This window comes from Rhinatrema bivittatum, chromosome 13 (genome assembly GCF_901001135.1).
Source record: "Rhinatrema bivittatum chromosome 13, aRhiBiv1.1, whole genome shotgun sequence".
Lineage (NCBI taxonomy): Eukaryota > Metazoa > Chordata > Amphibia > Gymnophiona > Rhinatrematidae > Rhinatrema > Rhinatrema bivittatum.
In genome coordinates, this window is record NC_042627.1 from 41,717,800 (window position 1) to 41,739,851 (window position 22,052).

The window sequence follows — 22,052 nt, forward strand, 5'->3', positions numbered from 1 at the left end:
GTCTGTGGCAAGGCATCCAGAGTAAGCTTACTTCTACCGCCAGGACAGCCTAGAGATATGCTGACCGGCACCGCCGACCTGCACTGGTATTCCTCCCCGGGGACCGCGTTTGGCTCAGCACTCGGAACATCCACTTAAGGCTGCCCTCTAGAAGATTTGCAGCCAAGTTCTGTGGACCCTTTCGGGTGGCCGAAAGGGTAGGACTGGTCTCCTACAGGTTGCAATTGCCGTCCACCTTACGGATCCACGATGTCTTCCACGTCTCCCTCCTAAAGCCATTGGTCCTCTCCCGCTTCCACCGCAAGTCACCAGACTCCACTGCCACGCCCGTGGCCGAGGATCCCACCTACCAAGTAAGGGAGGTTGTCGATGTACGCTTCTTCAACCGCCGATGGGAGTACCTCTTAGCCTGGGAGGGATGCGGGGATGAGGACAACACCTGGGAGCCTGCTCGCAACATCTTGGATAAATCCCTCCTCCGACAGTTCCATCTTGACCATCCTGGAAAGCCGTGGCGTTTGAAGAGGGGGCGTAAAGGAGGGGGTACTGTTGCGGCCCCGACCGCCTCCCCCATGATCAGGGTCGGGTCCACTTACCTCTGCTCCGGTCTGCGAGGGAAGACGCTGAAGTCCCGGCTCGGTGGGCCGTGCGGCCGCGGCGTCTCCACGTGGAGAACGCCGTCCAGGCCGACAGAAGCTCCGCCCTCCTCCTTTGCCTCGCGCGCAAGGAAGGCCCTTATGTGCGTCCAGCACCCGGAAGTGAGGGACAGTCCCCTGGCTGACGTCAGACGCCAGGCCCGCATTTAACCGGCGTCCAGACTCCGAGAAGGCGCCTTGCAACGAGGTTCTTTGAATTCTAGTTGCCTTTCTGACCTCGCTCACTGCTGATTCCTGGTTCCTGGTTCCTGGGTCTCCTGTGCCGTTCCAGACACTGCTCAGTGACCTTCATCGTCTGTCTTCCTGGTTCCCGATCCCGGTCTGCTTCTGAACTCCGCTTGCTTGCTGCCTGCCTCGATCCCAGTCTGCTTCTGAACTCCGCTTGCTAGCTGCCTGCCTCGACCCTGGTCTGCTTCTGAACTCTGCTTGCTAGCTGCCTGCCTCGACCCTGGTCTGCTTCTGAACTCTGCTTGCTAGCTGCCTGCCTCGACCCTGGTCTGCTTCTGAACACTGCTTGCTAGCTGCCTGCCTTGACCCTGGTCCGCTTCTGAACTCTGCTTGCGGGTTGCCTGCCTCGACCCGGGCCTGCTTCTGCCGCCTCCTACTTGCAGCCCTCTCCGCTTCATAAGTCCCAAGGGCCCGGATCCCTACGGGCTCCTCCTGGGGGGATCCTGGGTCCCGGGTGAAGCCGGCTGACGGTCGCTAGACTCCGCCTCCCGCTCTGCCTTGGAACCCTCTGGGCAGGCCGGTCCAAGGGTCCACCGTCTCTCTACTATAACAGCAACACCTTTCTTTTCATTTTATTTTTTTCTAGAACTGTATTAGAGTTTATTACAAGGACAAAAATGGGGAAGATCAGTGGGGGAAAAAATGACGCATCCTTTTTCTGGGTAAATGCCATTTTTGATAGTGTTGCAATAAATTCTAGTTCCCGGGAGAAATAATAAAAACTGAAAATGACGTTCACCTGGCTAGACAATCCACACTGAATTTGGAGTACAGAATTCCATTTTAAACTGAGAAATGCACTGAAGTTATACTCACTCCTTTCCTGGCAATAAACTAACTCCGTTCTTTGGAATTTACGCACCATTATTAAGCCTATTGGCATTCCAAAAATATCTATGTAAAAGTGAAATTCTCAGTTTTCTGCACACCTAGCAGTGTTATCTTCTTGCCTAGCAGTGTTATCTTCTTGCACATCCTACAGTTTAAGCAAAGCTTAACCTTATGGAAAGGACCCAGCTTACCTCGATGTCCCTACTAAGATGCTTTACTATTGCAGTTATGTTTCGAATGTGCTCCTCCAAGAGATGCTTAGCCAAGTGGTCCCCTCGCTTATTCTGCATTCCATGCAAACTGCTAACAATCTCTTCCTTGATGTGAAAAGCCTGCTCCAGGAGGTCACTGGTAGTCTTCTCGTGGCTCAGGATTCGTTCTTCCAACTGGTCTATTAAACTTGCAGGAACAAGTGGCTTCACCGGCAAATCCTGGCTATCTCAAGGTATAGTTTTTACCCGTCTGAAAAGATAAATGAAGTCATAAAACATTAAAAAAGAAAAGTCATTGTACTTTGCAATTTCCCTTTCCTTTCATCAGTCTTTGTTACCTCCAAGTTGTAATTTTTTGCTGATTAGACCATTCATAACTGATAAACCTGCATGGTTCTTAGAATTGGATTTATTTATTTATTTATTTATTTATTTTATAACTTTTATATACCGGCATTCGTAAAAAACATCATGTCGGTTTACATGTAACTGAGAAAGGAAATTACAATGATAGGTGGAGGAAAGATAGATAGTTAAAAGGTAAGTTAACTTTACTGTGGTGCCAACGTGCGTCACAGTTAAAAACAAGATTACATATAATAAACCATATTAGACAAAATTAGACATATAATAAATATAATAAACCATATAATAAACCATATTAGACATATTAGACATATTAGACATATGATTTCTCTTCATCCAAACCTTTTCTATTCACAAAAGTGGAGAATATTAGACATATTAGACATAATATTATTAGAATATTAGACATATTAGACATAAGATTTCTCTTCATCCAAACCTTTTCTATTCACAAAAGTGGAGAATAATACAGCTTAGAACCAATTATTATTACAAGACAAATTTTCTGATCAGTATGAATTGCTGAACCTCTTAGAGAGTTCCAATAAGGCAAATTAGCCAACCAACATAAGAAATGCCATACTGAGTCAGACCAAAGATCCACAGAGCCATAGAACCAAGTCATCAGGAGTTCAAAAAAAAGCTAAAAACATGGCTTTTCCGTCAAGCCTTCCCAGACATCTAATGCTACCGAATCAAGTCTTTTAACCCAATCATGGGTTATCTCACTGTTTTTTGCTATTACGATTTTTTCAACTGTACCTTAATTTTTGAGCTCTTTCATCTTTTGTATTTATACTGTATTCACACTTCATTTACTCTATCTCTTTTATATTTATTTTCTATATTATATTTATTACTATATTACTATGTTTAATTGGTTATCTATTCTATTTGTTCCATCATGATTGTTATTGTTCTATTGTTACCTGTTTTATTGTTCAACTGTTCTATGTAAAGCCCCCTACTCTTTTTGGGCATTTAAAAGTTGTATGTAAACCGGATTGATTTGTAGTTCCTACAAGAACTTCGGTCTATAAAAATTAAAAATAAATAAATAAATAAATAAATGATCCTGTCTCCAAGAGTGGCCAATCTGGCTCACAAGTCTCTGGCAGATCCATTCCTTGCTGCTTACTCCCAAGGATAAGCAGTGGCTTTCTTAAGTCTATCTGGCTAATGGTTTATGGACTTTGCCCTCCAGGAACTTGTCGAAATCCAGCTATGATAGCTATGTCCTCCAGCAACAAATTCCACAGCTTGATTGTGCGTTAAATACTTAAAACAAATCAGAGAAAAATCTGCTGTTAGTTATTTATCCTTTCACATAGTATTGACTAGGGAATGCTCCAAGAAACTGCCTTCTATTTATCTGTCCCAATCCACTCATGATTTTATAAATCAAATCAAGAACACTCTGAACTCTTCTCTCTCAAAATGTACTCATGATTTCTATAATGAAATATGCAAAGCAACAAACCCCAAGATATTTCATGATAGGAGCATAAAAGCTAGGACTCTATCCCAACCTTGATAGCTTGGATAAATTGGCAGATCGATGAAAGTCAACCATAGAGGAAGATGCTTACGTTGAATTTCTGTTTAGTGAGATCCAAAAACTGGCTTTCTTCCACTAAAAGCCCCAAATCCAAAAACAGTTCACTTTTCTATCTATATTTTATGAGCATTTGCACTCCAAATAATTCCTTTAAATGAACAATGTGCTTCTCCTATATTCTCAGCTGAGTGGTTAAAATGTAATTTGGTAGAAGGGGCACTTATGTATTAATGCTTAGCTGGCTTACTATTTGACTAAAAATGACTATGTAGTGACAATGAGCAGTTCCAGTACCATATAAAACACAAAGTACACCATCATCACCATTATGTATTATTTTCTTAGCCTAAAGTGTCTGTTGGGGACTGGTGATGTACAGATGCACACCCTGCCAGTCACTGAGGAGCCCATGTGTGAGTTGCTGAGCTAGGCACGTAGCTCGGCATGTGCATGTAACTTCCGAGCACATAAATTCCAAGTTACACGTAAACATTCCATTGCAAGACCAGCAAACATGGGGATTGGGGATTAGTGGGCTACACGTGTATGCCCTAACGTGGATGTACACCAGACTCGCCACTGAGGAGCCTACACATGTTAACAGGGCCGCAGGAAACCAGAGAGCCACAGGATCAGATAGAGCCACGTTGATGGCAAGATTGCTCTGATCAGATTAGGTCAGAGCAGAGGTGGTAGGGGAAAAGAGTCATAAGACTACTGGGTTCAGGCTGGGAGTGGAGAGGGTGGCAAATATCATACAAAGATGGTGGGAGGAGAATGAAGTATGCTGGGGAGGAGGGAATAGAGTGTGGGCTCCAGCTGGAGTGTTGGGGATGGAGGAGGTAGGAGTTGGAGTGAATGGGACCTTAAGGGGGTATCAGTGACTGGGTATCAGCTAGCTTTATGTAAATAATAAAAGGTGACCTGAGAACATCTTTTATTCTATTATTAATCAGACAAGTCTGTTTTGGGATTTTGAGAGTCAAAAAATGAGGACATTGTCTGCATATTCACTAGAGTGAATGTCAGTGTCATATTCACTAGAGTATGTCAGTGTCCTAATCTGCATCTGAGTTATTCTTGCCTCCATCTCAAGAGCTTTGCAATGAATAAATTTGATTTGCTGATGCTTAGTGATTAAAAATCTGCCTTTAAGTGCACATAAATCCATTTCATCACCTTCCTCTACAAATGTTAAATCCCTCTCCTGCTTTTTTATTTAACATTAAGAATGCTGCCTATTTGAGACCTTTTAGTTTATTTATTTTTTTATTGCTTTATATACCACCTTCTGGTCCAAGGACCAATTATAGCACTGTTCAACCAATTAAAATACAGTATATAAAAATTACATAAAAACAAGACTTGCAGAAACGCCGTGCAGAAACGCTCCGCCCTCCCAGACGAGTCGGCCAATCCGGGGACCTGCCCTACCAGCCAATCAGGATCTCCCCACCGGGCTTCAAAGCCCAGCCACCGTCGGTGCTGCATCCTCTTTCGTCCTGCCGACCCGACCTGGAGTGAGTGCTGGCCTGAGCGATCGGTGCAAGGGACCCACCGGGGTAAGGCCTAAACTTTAAACTCTCACCCCAGCTAGTCCGCTCGGCCGACCACGAGGCTCCCTCTGTTGCTTGCCTGAAGCCTCCGCCGCCGTGCAGAAACGCTCCGCCCTCCCAGACGAGTCGGCCAATCCGGGGACCTGCCCTACCAGCCAATCAGGATCTCCCCATCGAGCTTCAAAGCCCAGCCACCGTCGGCGCTGCATCCTCTTTCATCCTGCCGACCCGACCTGGAGTGAGTGCTGGCCTGCACGATCGGCGCAAGGGACCCACCGGGGTAAGGCCTAAACTTTTAAACTCTCACCCCAGCTAGTCCGCTCGGCCCGACCATGAGGATCCCTCCGTTGATTGCTCAAAGCCTCCGTCGCCGTGCAGAAACGCTCCGCCCTCCCAGGCGAGTCGGCCAATCCGGGGACCTGCCCTACCAGCCAATCAGGATCTCCCCACCGGGCTTCAAAGCCCAGCCACCGTCGGCGTCGCGCACCAAAGGAGCGCGACAAAGGGGCTGGCCCCTTTGTGCGCCCCTTCGTGCAGCCCCGAAGGGCCTCACCTATGAGGCAATCTAGAAGGTCTTAAAAATTAAAATGACTTCCTGCTATCCCGCCTACCCAAGTCCATACCAGCTGCTTTTAGATAGACTTAACCTTCTTTAGTCTCCCCCTCCCCCCTTTTAATACAATCGGCGCTCCAGCCAACTGGGATCTGAGCCCAGGACCTCCTCAGCGCGCCAACCACTCTTGGTAAGCCTATATGCCCTTGCATATTAAGGCCCCCTTCGAGCAGTGCAGCAATCTAAGACAGGCAAGACTTAGAGCCTAAGGTTGCCTTTCTCCAGCCCAATAGTACTGCACTACCACATTCCCACAATCATGTCTTCCTTTCCCATATACAAACTGCGATACAACTTCCACAGACACACAGCACCTCCCCACCCTCAATCACACCGCCAACACAATGCACTCCTTCCAATCATACTCACTCCCTTCACGCAACTCCTAGGCATTTCAACCCTTGCCATGCTCCTGATTAACTCGCAATCCCTAACCAAAAAAACCCTCATCCTAAATGATCTACTCCTTGATGAAAAACCCGATCTCTGCGCCATCACAGAGACGTGGTTAAAGGACACCGACTCCATCCTCCTCAATCAACTGCCTACCACTGAATATGACATATACTCCATCCCCAGACCTAAAAAAAGAGGTGGGGGACTCCTTCTTGCAGCAAAAAAATATCTCAGGCTTAAACAATGCCCCATCATGCTCCCTCCCAAGTACAAAGTGGGCCTATTCAAATCCCCCCTCCTTCAAATATGCTTAATATATACCCCGCCTGGCATCCTAGACTCTGACATCTCCCCTATCATCGAATGCATTGCAGCTAACATTACCACAGACATTCCCGCCATCATCCTTGGTGATTTCAACCTCCATATCGACTCACTCCCTCTCTCTCACAGCTGTGAAACACTCACATCCTTCACCGCAATGGACCTCCATCAAATCATAAACAGCCCTACGCACAAAGCTGGCCACTCCCTCGACCTTATCTTCATGAACTCCCTCTTACTCCCTAAACACACCACCTACACTCCCGTTCCCTGGTCAGACCACTTTCTTATTAAAACTTCTTGCACAATCAAGAACATCCCTAAGCAACCTAACACAAAAATCACAATACAATTCAGGAAATCATGTCCTAGAGATGACCTTATAGATACCCTCTCTGACAACCTCAAAAATTTAGACCTCTCAGACTCCAATACTGCCATTACCTCATGGAACCACATCACCAATGACACTGCCAATGAACTTTGCCCAATGATAACAAAAGAGATACAACCTCCCAACAAAACAAAACAGCCCTGGTACACCCCTGAACTAAAACTTCAAAAACACAAACTCAGAACTCAAGAAAAAATTTGGCGCAAAGATCCATCCACCAAGCAACTCGCCAAATACAAAACCCTACTGCATGACTACAGAGCTAGTACACTCAAAGCCAAACGTGACCACTATGCTGCCAGAATTCACAACTTTCAATTCAATCAGAGAGCTCTCTTCTCTCTAATCTCTAACCTCACTAGAACTTCTCCTAATACCTCACCATGCGAAGACCCTAACACAAAATGTAACCAGCTTGCCCAATATTTCCACAACAAGATTGCCACTTTCGCCTCCCACTTTCCGCCTTCTCCTTCTCCAACCAAATTCACCCCTAAAAGCACAGACACCAAAATGAATTCCTTTGAAAGCACCACCTCCTCCGAAATCTCTGCCATACTCAAGAAAATGCGACCAGCCACACACCCCCTCTGACATGATCCCCTCCAAAATGCTTTTGACAATCCCAGACAGCATCTCCCAACCACTAGCTGATATAATCAACACCTCCATATCCACTGGAGTCGTTTCTTATCAGCTCAAATTAGCCATAGTAAAACCTATCCTTAAGAAGCCGAAACTTGATCCTGCTGACTTATCCAACTACCGCCCTATCTCCAACCTTCCCTTTGTCGCTAAAATCCTTGAAAAAACTGTCAACATGCAACTGTCAAACTACCTACATCAGCACCAGATACTCTATCCATCACAACACGGCTTTAGAAAGCACTTTAGTACCGAAACCCTACTGCTCTCCCTCGCTGACTTCGTCATCAGAGGCTTTGACAAAGGTCACACCTTCATTCTAGCACTATTAGACATCTCCGCAGCCTTCGACACTATCAACCATTCGATATTACTCGACAGGCTAGCTGAAATCGGCATCTCTGGGACCCCACTTCGCTGGTTCAAATCTTACATCAGTGACAGACACTTCAAGGTAAAAATTGAAAATCACGAATCCAAGCCAATCAATATCACAAGGGGCGTCCCCCAAGGCTCCTCCTTATCATCCACACTCTTCAACATATACCTCCTCCCTCTCTACCACCTACTCTCAAATCTTGATCTCCCACACTTTGTCTATGCAGACGATGTGCAAGTTCTTATACCCATCACTGACTCCATTTCCAACGCCCTAAAAAGATGGGAAAGTGCCCTCTCCTCCATCAACAGTCTACTTACCCAACTGAACCTAGCACTAAATGCTAACAAAACTGAACTTATGATCATTACACCCCAAGACATCACTCCCCTACTCAACTCTACAGCCAGTTCTCCCACCGCCCCCTCCAGATTCTCACACACAGTAAGAAACCTAGGTGTCATACTCGACCCTCATTTTAGCTTACAGAAATTTATATCCTCCACTATCAAGGACTGCTACCATAAGTTACACACTCTCAAAAAACTTAAACCTATCCTGCACCTCAGCGACTTCAGAACAGTCCTACAAGCTCTTATCTTATCGAAAATAGACTACTCAAACGCGCTACTCCTAGATCTCCCGAAGAACAGCCTTGCCCCCCTGCAACTGCTACAAAACTCAGCTGCACGAATATTAACAGGCACACGCAGAAAAGAGCACATCACACCCATCCTCAAACAACTCCATTGGCTTCCTATCACAGCTAGAATTCAATTTAAAACCCTCACCCTTATACACAAAGCCATCCACCACTCAGACATGCACTGGTTCTCAGACTTCCTACGCATCAGTTCCTCGTCCAGACCTACCAGAACGCCCTACACAACAACCATACAAACACCTTCCCCCAAACTCTTCCATCTTACAGCCACTAAACAACGTGCCCTCTCCCTTGCTGGACCCTCCTTATGGAACTCAATGCCTACCCAGCTACGCCTTGAGTCCTGCACCAAGAAATTCAGGCAGAACCTCAAGACATGGCTGTTCACCCGAGCCTACGCATGAGCCCCCCCATCTCTATTGTCACCCCTATTCTACCTCGCCCCCCCCCCCCCCCGCCTTCACCCCTCTCCTCCCTTGCCCCTTCCCTCGCCCTCTAGGTCTTTTACCCTTAAACTCCTCCTCTCATATCCCCCCAGCATTATTTATGTATATATTCTATACTCTTGTATTTAACCATGTACTGCATTTAATGATTGTACTGTAAATATCCCTGGTTTCTCCGACGCCCCTTGTATTGCATTCAATGATTGTACTGTATTACATCATTGTACCATGTATTGCATTTAATGATTGTACTGTAAATATCCCTGGTTTCACCGACACCCCCCCTACCCCCTCCCCTTAGTTCTATTATCAGTTCATTGTAAAGCCCTGTTGGCTAATTTCTTGTTCCATGGAAACCGATGTGATGTTTTCTTAACGAATGTCGGTATACAAAAAACTTTAAATAAATAAAATAAAATAAATAAGACTAACACAAAACTAAAAAACACATAACAAATATTATAGCGGTGATTCAAACTGTACTGGTTCTAGACCTAGAAGAAACAAATTAGGAAAAAGCAATTTAAATATAGTGGGTACATACCACTTATAGAACCACATTCACTCAAGTTGCTGTCACTGTCAGTTCAATTCTTTCATGGTAATTCTTTCTTTATTCTTGTCTTTATCCCCTTTATTCTCCCCAATGTTTTTTTTCCATTTCTGCCCTTCCTAGACATCATGCCCAAATGCCCAAATGGCATGGATAGTCCTAGGGAAGGATATGGTTGACCACCACTTCTAGGCACTGATTGAGGGCCAGTGTCATGTCACTCCCCCCTCCCCAAGCAAACCTCAAAGATATGTGCAGGACTCTCAGACCTCAGCTCTAGCAGAAATCTTCAAAGCAGTGTGCATGGAAACTAGGCTTGTGCCCCACAGACAAGCCCAGAGGGGGCAGGGCCTGTGAAGGCAGACAATCACCAACTCTCACTGTGTTCTGAGAACTGCCGCTGGACCCAAGATCTGGGAGGGAGAAGGCAATGGCAGCAGCAAAAAGAATGCCCTCCAAGGCCTGGGGCAGGATTTCAGGGGCAGAGGATTTCAGGGGCAGAGGATCCTGCCCCTGAAATCCTGCCCCAGGCCCTCCAAGGCCTGGGGCAGGATTTCAGGGGCAGAGAATTTTGTCACCCTGGGCACAGGCCTAGTAAGCCTGTGCATAAATCAAAGCCTCGTAGCACTACAGGCTACAGTCTGAGCCTCAAGGCTATACCATTGTTGCTCATTTTGCATTGCTTTTTGTGCAACATTTTGGGGAAAGGGAGATAAGAGAGAAGATATGTTTACCAGCTGGCTCCAATCCTTTGGATCCAAGAACTGCTTTTACGATACTGAATGCATGGGCTTGAAGTTCTGATTTCCCCAAAAAAAGATGGATTAAGTTTCCATGCATACCCTAGGGTAAAATTCAAGACTAGATTGGCTTGTCCTAGAAAAATGGAGCTAGCTGGTAACCGGACTGGCATAGATTGCAAGGTCCCTAAATAGAAGCAGCATTCCTTAAGTTAAGTAAGGAAGGAAAACTGTTTTCATCTGTAGCATTAAAAGGTGAATTTTAAAAGCCCAATGTGTGCCAAATGTGGGAGATATGCAAATATGTAGGGCCAGTGCGCGCCGTGCGGATTTTAAAAGCCGCCTGAGTACACACACATCTCCCGCTGCACGCACAAACGAAAAGTTCCAAAAAAGAGACAGGGTGTGGGCGGGGCATGGGCATTCCTGGATTTCACATTTAAATCTGTGCTCACCACTGGGGTCCCCTGCCACGTAACTTTACTTCTGCTATGGATGGCAGGTAAGCCATAAAACAACAAAAACTAAACAGATCTGCAGGATTTTAAGGGTCGGGGCTAACAGGGGGAGAAGGAAGGCTATTAAACTAGGGGGGGGGGGGATTGAAAATCCTATCCCTACTTTGGGAGAACTGGGAAAAAAACGGGAAAACTGGTAATGGCATCGGTGCATGTCTATTAAAATCCCCCCACTTATGCGGTAGAAGTGGCATTTGCGCACGTAGGCACATGTTCACTTAAAATAGTGCGCACTTGTGCACGCGTTCAAGCTATTTTATAATATGTGTGCATAAACACGCATATTTACACAATGGTCACGCCCCTGGGCACAGGCTGGCAAACGTGCACAAACGTGTGCCCACGTGCCTGTTTAAAATTCACCTGTAAGTATATCAAATTATACTTAATAATAATACTCAAGCTCTATAGATTTAACTGTTTAAAATTTTGCATTTGAGACACAACCAAAAGTCAAAAATAAAAGTTTCATGAAAAGTACCTAATGGCCAATTATTTGTCCTTTCTCATGATGCTGTATACTATTTCATACCTTTCCACAGGGGCCAGAGATGGGAGTAAAGATGTTCTGTGTGTCATTTTCTTTTCAGTATTTTATGTCTGTTGAAAAAAGTTACAATAAATAATTTCAAGGGTTATATCTTTTCGTGATTTAGCACATCTGGCTTTACGTGGCCCATAAGATTATGCTGGCATTTTTGATCTTGACGTGTTCACTATTTCAAAAACCTGATAGGAAAACTATGCTATGAAATAGTAAAATTAAAGAAAAGAGTTTTGATCTGAAAAGGCCTACAAGACATGGCTGAATTTGTATATTCCAATGCACTCAATATAAGAATGGTACAATAAAATTTGTCCTGTAAATGTCTACTACATGGATTTTTCTACACCAAAGAAAATATCTGTCTTCACCGTTACCAACACTCTCACGCCTTGAGTTCCCAATCACGTATCTTCTTGTGAAAACTATTGCAGCTTACCAGGCTCTATTCATTCTGGGTCTTTCTCTGTGGAACAAATTAATCTCAGACTTTCCTTCACATCTTTGAAGCCAGAGCTTCTCTGTGCTTATCCCATGCTTTTCTTAAATTATTTTACTATTTTTGCCTCCACCACTTCCACTGGACAACTGACACTACGTGACCTTGCAAATGTCACTCTCGCCCTGTGCCTCAGATTTAGTCCACTGTAACTGGGTAACAATATTAAAATGGTCGCCCTTTATCCACTCCCATCCCCGCCTTTCTCTACAAGTAGCAGGGTTACTAGGAGAAAGGAAAAAATGTTTATGGATGGGTGTCCTTCACTTGATCTTGTTTTGTGTGGTTTTAATAGACATAAAATGCAAAGTAAATGTTTAAATGTCTCACTAATAAACATATTTGCAGATTTTATGCTAGTGAAAACAACTTTTTGTCTAACACAGACTTCTGAAAATAACTCCATTCCTTACTAGGAAAGGATCCTATATATTTACTAGAAATGCTGTATGGCTTTGCCCTGCAAACGTTTCCAAAATGCCTCTACAGCAATCACTTCTATATATCATAAGAATATGCCATTCTGGGTCAGACCAAGGGTCCATCAAGCCCAGCATCCTGTTCACAACAGAGGCCAATCCAGGCCATAAGAAACTGGCAAGTACCCAAAAACTAAGTCTATTCAATGTTACTGTTGCTAGTAATAGAAGTGGCTATTTTCTAAGTCAACTTAATTAATAGCAGGTAATGGACTTCTCCTCCAAGAACTTATCCAATCCTTTTCTAAACACAGCTACACTAACTGCACTAACCACACCCCACATTTGTAATGAAAAATGTCCAAATACGATGAGTAAGCAAATATTGGACTGGTCCTCCTTTCATTATTTTTGCAAATGCCATACACTGTAATTTTTTGAGTTTGCGATTGTCTACAAAGAGCAAATAACAGTACTTCAGGCCAGCAATAAAGCACCCAGACTTAAATAAATACATATTTTATGAGTCAATGTACAATTCTTTTCTGTTCCTTTTGTTGTTTTAATTGATTTTATATATATGCCATATTACTTTATGTAATAGTATATCATTCTTTTATCCTTTTGGAAATTAAAATTTAAAGAAAGGATCCCACCTACATAACTTAATATTTTAACATTTAAAAATTACGAAATCACCAAAATGGAGGTGCTTTTTCAACAGATTTTCTTGACTTAAGTTCTCTTTTAAAACTAGTGACTAGAGAAGAGATGGGGGGGCCTCAATTTCTTCATTAGCTCTTCAACCTTACCTCCCATCATAAACTGTACTGCAGACGTGCATGCGAACTGCTTTGGGCAATAACCTGCATCATTACAGAATCTATTTAAGTGCTATTAGATCCGAAATATGAATAGAGGGCAGTCATGACAATAGTCAGGAATGTGATACATCTAGGAGCTGCTGCTGTGCCGATGCTACTGCGGCTTTTTACTCCCGTTTTAGTACGTTTTTTGGCACTAACCTACCGTAACAGGGCTTTTAGTGCAAAAACCTGTGGTAAAGCAGAAGTAAAATTCCAGGTCAGGATTACCATGCCTCCATGCTAACTGTAAGGTAATAAGCTTATTAGCTCTTGCCTGCAATGCAAGGAGGTGCTCTAGTGGGGAGGCTGCCTAGTATGCCTCCTTTTATCACAGGAAATCTAACTCCTGGTAAAAGGCAGGAGTTAAAGCTCCCATGGTAAGAGGAGGCCACCAAACCCCACTCAGGTTGGGCCAAACTCCCTCCAGATAAATCAACAGGGCAAATGGATCAGGCTGGGATGGGCAGGGCAGGTAAGACCTCCCTTCCTACTAGAGCCGAGCAGCAGAATCCCCTTCCACCAATCTTCAAGAAAAATTAGCTAGACCAGAATGGAAACCTTTCTCCCCCATCTATCAGCCTTAACAAAACAATACAAAACTCCTGAACCCTCCAAATCCTGCCCCCCAACCAGGGAACCCCAGCCAGAGAAAACCCTACCACTTCTGGCAGGGCTGCTCCCTCCCTGGCAGCCACTGGTCCCTCCAATGTCAGCTGTCAGTGAAAGGGACCAATTGGCAGACAGTGAAGGAGTGAATAAATGAATATTAAGTGTCAGGCACTTAATGTTATTTATTCATTCCTTCACTGTCAGCTGTCAGTGAAAAGACCAATCCCCTTTCAGAAGGCTGTCCTTTCAGAATTCTGAAAGGGGATTGGTCCTTTCACAGACATTGGAGAGACCAATTAGCTGCCAGTGAGGGATCAGCCCTCTGTCTGGGATTCCCTGGGTGAGGGAGGAGATAAAGAGAACTTGGGGCTATTTTATTTTTTTGTTAAGGCTGGTAGATGGGTAGGAGAGAATTCAGGGTAGGGACTGCTTCAAAATAAATGTGGAAAAATAAAAAATACATTAGTTTACCAACAATTTTTTTCTGCAGTTGTCTTCTACCACATTTATTCTGAAGCAGCAAGTTTTCAACCTAAGAACTGTTGCAGCTCTGAATAATGCTAGCACTGGTTTACTTAGGCATAGTTTTGGAGTGTTGTGGTTTTCTATTTCCTAATTCTTGTTTTGAAAAGCCCTTTCACGGACAATATATGAGTTCCAAATTAGCTGCATCACAAAAAAAAAGGACTGAGCATGGCAATTCATCTATAGCCATCAACAGACGAGAAACTACCATGTAAGGTCAATATCACTGACTGTACCTATGGGAAACAATGGGCATGGTAATAGGAAATGCTTGAGCATGGATGATTAATACTAAAAAAAAAAAAAAAGTGCAGTGTAGAATAATACAGTGTAAGAAAACAGAACAAATATAGAAGCATAATGAAGCTAGGTTAATCTTCACTTGGTGTAAGCAGATGTCTATGGACAATATGAAAAATGTACACATTAAATGCAGGTTGTGTTCACTGGCTAAGTTAGACAGTTATTCTAATATGAAGAAAGATGAGTATTGTTGTAAACTGGCATGTATTACAGAGACACCATCAAGGATGGTAAAACTGAAATAGCCGACTTTTGTTTATAACTGTGCTGTGGCAGCAAATATATGCAAATTGGAGAAAAAGGCACTTAGCTGTAGCTCATCACAAACTGCCTTAGCAAGATGGTCTAAACCTGTGTGAAATGTCACTATCTTTACTGCTGTACCATGGAGGAAAATGCAAGTAAACCAGAAGATTCAAACAAATGTATAGAAAATGTTCTTCTTTTCCTCAGAACATAAAGATCAATGTAATTAACTTACCCCCTAGATTTATCAAAATGCTATACATTTTACATGGATAATGCCCGTGATAAAAAAAAAGGGGCGTGGTTAAGGTGATTTTAGAGTTATTGCAACTCTACCTGGGTGCTATCAGGCTAGAGCGAGAGTACATTGTACAAATCTCATCTTTGTACTGTGCTGTGCTGTTGATATGTCTAACTGTGCATGTTAAACTGCCCCCCCCCCCCAAACCCTAGACCACCACCAAAACCTCACCTCAAGTTACTAGATGACCCTCCTATAGTGGTTTAAATTGATGACTAATATGTGTGCCACCCCAGAGGCATTCTGTCTCTCTGCCTCTACTCCACTCCACCTCCCTCTCCCCAAAACTGGATTCACAATATGGGATGCGGGCATATTGCACAGCTTAACACCAGGAAAAAAGGTGTAGTTATTTCCGGCATTAAAACATGCAATAATGTGCATTACACTATCTCACGCGATGTTAAACATCCCTCATTTTCATAAACCCCACCCAAACTCCTCCCTTTAACTACATCTTAGGGATTTGCATATGCAGCGCACGATGCAAAAAATAACATATGCGCTATCGCAGGCATTAACGCCCTAATGCATTTTGATGAATGACCCTGTTAATATGCACAGAAGTCAAATTCAATATATTTTGCATTTCCAAAAGTTTTATCAGTGATTGGCTCACATTTACAAACTTATATAGTTTTACTTTATTCTCTTCTGCACAGAACCAAATTCCAGTAAAAAAAAAACAACAAAAAAACTACCCTGCCAATATATAATAGCAGGTGGAATCTGGCACAGCAAACTCTGGTCCTTCACATTTAGAGTGAAAGCTTTGAAAAGAAAACATTTTAAAAAATGCAAGGTCTCATTAAAAAATAATTAAGATGCTATGATTCCTCTTGATAGCTCTGAATGTCATATTATAACTATGAGCCTTCAATTGCAACTATCTGGGGCTTTCCCCCTTATTTTTATAGTCCCTCCTTCGTTCTATTCTCTAGTTTGGACACTGCAAAAACAGTCCTGAGGCCAGGAGCCATGCGCAAAGGCTCTAAATCTGCTCATCAGATGTCGCCCTTATTTATTACTGTGACTCTCTTCCCTACCCCCAGGGGCTGTGAACACTGCAGCATTCCTAGTCCCAGGCAAATCAGGGACCTTCTGCATGGCAGCACAGTACTATCACTGAGCCTACCCAGATTTATCTTTCCAAAGTTGATACCCCTCATAACAGTGTCCCTTTAAAGCAGCAAAGCTGAGCAAAAGTCTGTTACTTTGAAATGCTCAACCCTAGCTGTACAGAGTTATTACATAATGCCATACCTGGTTTAGAGGTGAAAATTAACAAAAATGTTACTACCTCAATAATTTACAATTGTCTTCCTAGTTTTCCATTTGTGCTCTGCTTCTGACCCATACTAGGTCCTATTAAAAGGCAGCTCAACAAGCAACAGCTTTTTCAAATCAGCTAGCAGGAATAAGAATACTGTAGAGTCAAATCACTCCCAGATGGGCCTTAGAAAAAAATGTATTTTCCACTGCAAATAAATAAGAATAATTATATCCTGAATTTGAAAAATGTGGATGAAAGGCCCTGGACATCTTGACAACCCTAAATAAAGCCTGTAATACAGGTTTCTAGGATCACCGTTACGCTTGGCAGTCCACAGGTTGGCCCTGTGAACAATCGCTTTCACCTTGAACACCGGGCCAGTCACGCTGCCCCTGCTGCACAGTGAAAATGCTCCTAGCACAGCTCCCGAGTCCATGTGGCAGGACACCACTGGCTGAAACGTACCACGCCTCTCCTTAGGCGCGCACACGCACATCGCCTCACTTTTAAAGGGACTGTGGCAGGAAACCCTCCGCTGACGTCAGCACCACAGCTCTATAAAAGAGCGGCGTCCCAGACACTACTTGTCTTAGCAACAAGTCCAGCTAAGATACATACAGGGGATGGAACAGCTCCCCTATGAGGAAAGGCTGAAGAGGTTAGGACTGTTCAGCTTGGAGAAGAGACAGCTATGATATGATAGAGGTCTTTAAGATCATGAGAGGTCTTGAACGAGTAGATGTGAATCGGTTATTTACATTTTCGAATAATAGAAGGACTAGGGGGCATTCCATGAAGTTAGCAAGTAGCACATTTAAGACTAATCGGAGAAAATTCTTTTTCACTCAACACAAAATAAAGCTCTGGAATTTGTTGCCAAAGGATATGGTTAGTGCAGTTAATGTAACTGGGTTCAAAAAAGGTTTGGATAAGTTCTTGGAGGAGAAGGCCATTAACTGCTATTAATCAAGTTTACTTAGGGACTGCTATTAATTGCATCAGTAGCATGGGATCTTCTTGGTGTTTGGGTGATTGCCAGGTTCTTGTGGCCTGGTTTGGCCTCTGTTGGAAACAGGATGCTGGGCTTGATGGACCCTTGGTCTGACCCAGCATGGCAATTTCTTATGTTCTTATGAGTTTTGCTTCCTAGCGTCTTGTCTTCATTTCAGTCTTGTCCAGCTTGTCTTCAGTTCCAGTCTCCCTTGTCTTCAGTTCTAATCCAGCCTGTCTTCAGTTCTGGTTCAGTTGTCTTCTTCACATTACCCGCTTGTTCTTAATCTTGCCTGCCTGCCCCCCTTCAGAAGGGTACTTTGATTTGGATCTGCTATACCCTACTGCTGCCAGCCTTTGACCTTTAGCTGGACCCTGGACACATCTGATCGCTTCCCGCCTACAACCTAGCTTACCACGGACTTCTCCTACCATCAGCAGAGACCTCACCTGCCAGTCCCGGCACCCAAAGGCTCAATCTGAGGGGAACACGGGCTGGTCTAGGTGAAGATTCTGATGGGTCTCTGCTTCGCCTGGGTCCTCCTGCCAACGGTGGGAATCTGCAGTGCTCCTCCCTGCCTCGGCCCAAGGGTCCACAGATATAACACACCCCCAGTTCTCGAGAGCCTACTTTGTTGCAGGCACCATTACAACATGCATGAGGATCATTATCCCTTTTTGGACATGCAAAGGTGCTTGACTGATGTCAGCAACATCTGGAATTAAGTGCAGGAACAGCATGGAGCATATTCAACGGCATGTTATCAGTGCTTTCTAGGGACAAGGGTGGCCAACTTTTCTATAGACCTGGACTGGACACTTGAGGATGGGGTGGAGGGAAGAGAGTGTGTCACAGGAGGAAGGTACAAGAGGACAGACTAAATTGTAATCTAAAGAAATGTTTCTTTACAGAAAGAGCAGTGGATTCATGGAACAGCCTCTGAAAAGAAGCAAGGGCAGTATCAGAAATCAAGAAAATGCGGGACAAGCAGAGAAGATCTCTGAGGGAGAGAAAGGGACTGTAAAGCTAAGCAGATGTGGATAGCCAAAGTGAATTGGCCATATGGTCTTTAGCTGCTGTCATGTTTCTATTTAATTATATTTTAGAAGAGATTTAATTTAGTTTATTGCATTGTATAAACTGCTTAAGTAGCTTACAATAAATTATCCGGCTACTTTTATTTCATAGGGCATGACAGCACTACTTAACCAGATCTCTTTTAAAGATATCTGATTAAGTAGTGTGTTATCTGGCCCTACAAGGCCCGCTCAGAAGCAAGTCTAAAGGGCCGATGCAAAATCTTTGCGGAAAGCAGGAGTTGAGTTTTCAGCGCCTGCTTTCTTAACGCACGCATGGTGCCCACAAGGGGGGCACCATGCAATATGTAAATTAGGGGGTCACGCTAGGTTATGAAGACCGACGCCGGTAAACTCGGCCTCGGTTTTCATAACCTGCCTGTTATCGGTGGCCATTTTCAATACTGGCAGATGGCTGGTTATGAAAACCGAGGCCGAGTTTACCGGCGTCGGTCTTCATAACTTGGTGGTCTGCCGAGTTATTTTATTTTTTTACTTTAAAAAAAGAAGTACAGAAAAGCAGTTTCTTCTGCTTTTCTGTACTTCTTTTCAATGTGCTCAGCTATTAACGCCTGCTCCAGGCAGGCGTTAATATCTGAGCGATAAATGTGCGTCTGAGATGCACATTTATCTTTTTGCATTTGGAGTGAATGAGTAATAGCCTCATTCACGTGCATTTGCATGTGAAGAGCACTAACTCATTCACTCCATGTAGGACACGCGTTAAATAGGCGCTAATCCCCCTATTGCATCAGGGGGTGGATTAGCGCCTATTTAACCCGCGTCTGACAGCGGGTTAGTGTGCTCGGCTGAGCGCACTGTATTTCATCTGCCCCTAAAGTTATCCAGCTAAGCTAGCCAGATCTACCCGATATTTGGCTTGGTTAGCCAGATAGCCCAACCCCTCCCCAGAACACTCCTGAAATGCCCCTTTTTATCTGGCTAAATTCTAGCCAGGTAACTATATTCAACCCGAATATAGCCGTGTAAGCCATTGAGACATAACTATTACATTATCCATCTAAATGGCTTTTGAATATGGACTTCCCTGTGTCCATGTCTTGCCCCCTTTTCAAAGGCTACTCTTACACTCATACCATTTTTCAAAATTTTGACCTCTTTCCCCACCCCCCATAAAATATGAACAATTTAATTGTGTTTCTCGAGAAAACCGTCATTGTCTAAATTCATCATGCATCTCTATGCTTCGGTGACAGCATCCTCCTAAACATCAGGATTACTTCAATAAGATTACACCAGTTTACCAAAATCTCAATGACTCAGCAAGTTGAGAAGCAAGAGAAAGCTGACAGCACCGACGTGACTTTTTATGTGAATAAAAAAAAGACAGGGGACCCTCCTATTTAGTATTCCTATAGTGAAAACTAGACTACACAGCCCTGTGCAGATAAAGACACATAAGGACAATCCCTGCTCTGAGGAGCTTGCAATCTATTCAAGACATCTCACCCCTTTCCTCCACTGGATGTTGCAGGAACCAGTCCTGGCCTCACCACCCCTCTGTCTCTGCTGCCCATCCTGCCTGCCCCCACCAGCCAGCCCCCCAAAACTGCTTTTCCCCTCCCGCTTACTCCACCGAGCCCACTCTTGCTTGCTTGCTTGCTTTTCACAGCTCCACCCAAGGGAGGAGGAAACAAGCGGCGGTGGAAGGTGGGTTGAGAAAAGCGGGGAGAACAGAGTCGAGGGTAGAACAGGAAAACAGGTGGGAGGTGGAGCCGAGTCCAGGAGGAGAGAAATGGTGGCACCGGTGAAAAGGAGCAGCGCAGGAGCTGGAGACGAGACGCGGCGGAATGAGAAAATGGAGAGCTTAGGGAGAATCAGCATTATAAGATTTGGGGGGTTGGGGAGAAAGAGATGGGAGGTGATAAAGGAGAGGCGTTGGTAGATAAACTCTGGGAACGATTTCCAAAATGCGAAGAGCTTTCCAGCCCTGCGCCCTATAAATTAAATTAGAGGACATCAGAGAAAATAGACCCAATAAGCCTTGCAGCTGAAATCTCTAATTTCCTCTGAAAAACTGGACTGTCCTGGAAAAAGAAACGGGTCGTACCTTATTTCTGACCATTTGAAAGGGTAAAATCAGAATCTTCTGGTGTGGTTTTTTTTAAACCAACACAGTTATCTATTACCACTGCTTACTAGATGTATAGAACCTAAACAAAAATGTGCACAGTCCCGAAACGAAGAAGCTGGGCTCTAAGCTGATGTCATTTCCAGGCAAGTAGCTGACCTTGGTTTCATCGAAGATTGTGGCCCTACCATACCAAAGCACTTACCAAGATCTAAGGCGCCGCAACGTTCTCTATTTATTTACTGAGCTTCCCTGGCTCTTGTTTGGAGAAAGCTGAGGAAGGAGAGAGAGAGGCAGTGGCCCACCATGCTCTTTGGCAGCTCGGCACCCGGAAGAACAGGGCCGGCAACCACAGGCTGCTCCCTTGGGCCGTTGCCGAGATGCCGTCCCCTTGGCAACAAGGCAGGCCTCAGGGGGTCAAGGGCCTCAGTTAAGCACAGCCTCCTGGAAAGTTTTTGCTCATCCACCCACTGTGTTTGTTAGAGCTTTGAACTTTGGACCCGCCAAAAATATTAGATGGGAGTAATTAAGAAGACTAAAAATCATTTTTTTACAGCACCATCCTATATTTCAGAGGAAGATTTAAGATTTCAAAAGAAATGCCTAGTTGTCCTGAATATTGTCTTATGATTTAAATTATAGAGGGGCCCCGTTTGGAAAGCAGAGTTGGCCTTTTAGCAGGTAGGGAGAAATTCCCAGCGCTTAGATATCTCTGACCATCAAGGGATCAAATTTGAAAGATGAACATTGTCTTTCTACAGTTTCTCCACCACACAAGAGAGAGAACAAGTAAATACTGCTTCTAAGCTTTTTCTTGGATGCTTATAGTCAGAGCCCCTGGCTTCCTATTCCAGATTTTTCAAGAGTCTATGCAAATGTTAGCAAATTATGTGGCAAATTTGCTTCATTTTACATAAAAATTCACATCTTTTACTATGCAAAAATGGTCATTTTTTATTGAAAAATATTCACTTTTGTTTTTAAACAATATTTAAACCATTATACGAATAAAAGTAAACAATTTATCAAGTTAAGACATATGTTACAAACTTTTAACTGTGAAATGTTACTTTTGTTTTGAACTGAAACTGTAACTATCCTTTTTTATATTTTAAGAAAGTCTATGAGTTTATATATGCTTTAAAAAAAAAAATGCCCACAACATCCACAGTTTATCATGCTGGAAGAGCATGAGACAAATAAACAATGATAATAATGAATTGTGCCCC

At 43.8% G+C, this 22,052-nt stretch overlaps 1 protein-coding gene across 1 annotated transcript in view; it reads right to left on the minus strand.

Moving 5' to 3' along the window:
* The window catches only part of FAM81A (family with sequence similarity 81 member A), a 148,595-nt gene extending 135,210 nt beyond the window's left edge, over positions 1-13,385 (minus strand). Inside the window, 2 exon segments of the mRNA XM_029574498.1 lie at positions 1,907-2,177; positions 13,354-13,385. Of these exon segments, the coding sequence (XP_029430358.1) occupies positions 1,907-2,177; positions 13,354-13,385 (303 nt within the window).
* Positions 13,386-22,052: the final 8,667 nt, after the last annotated feature.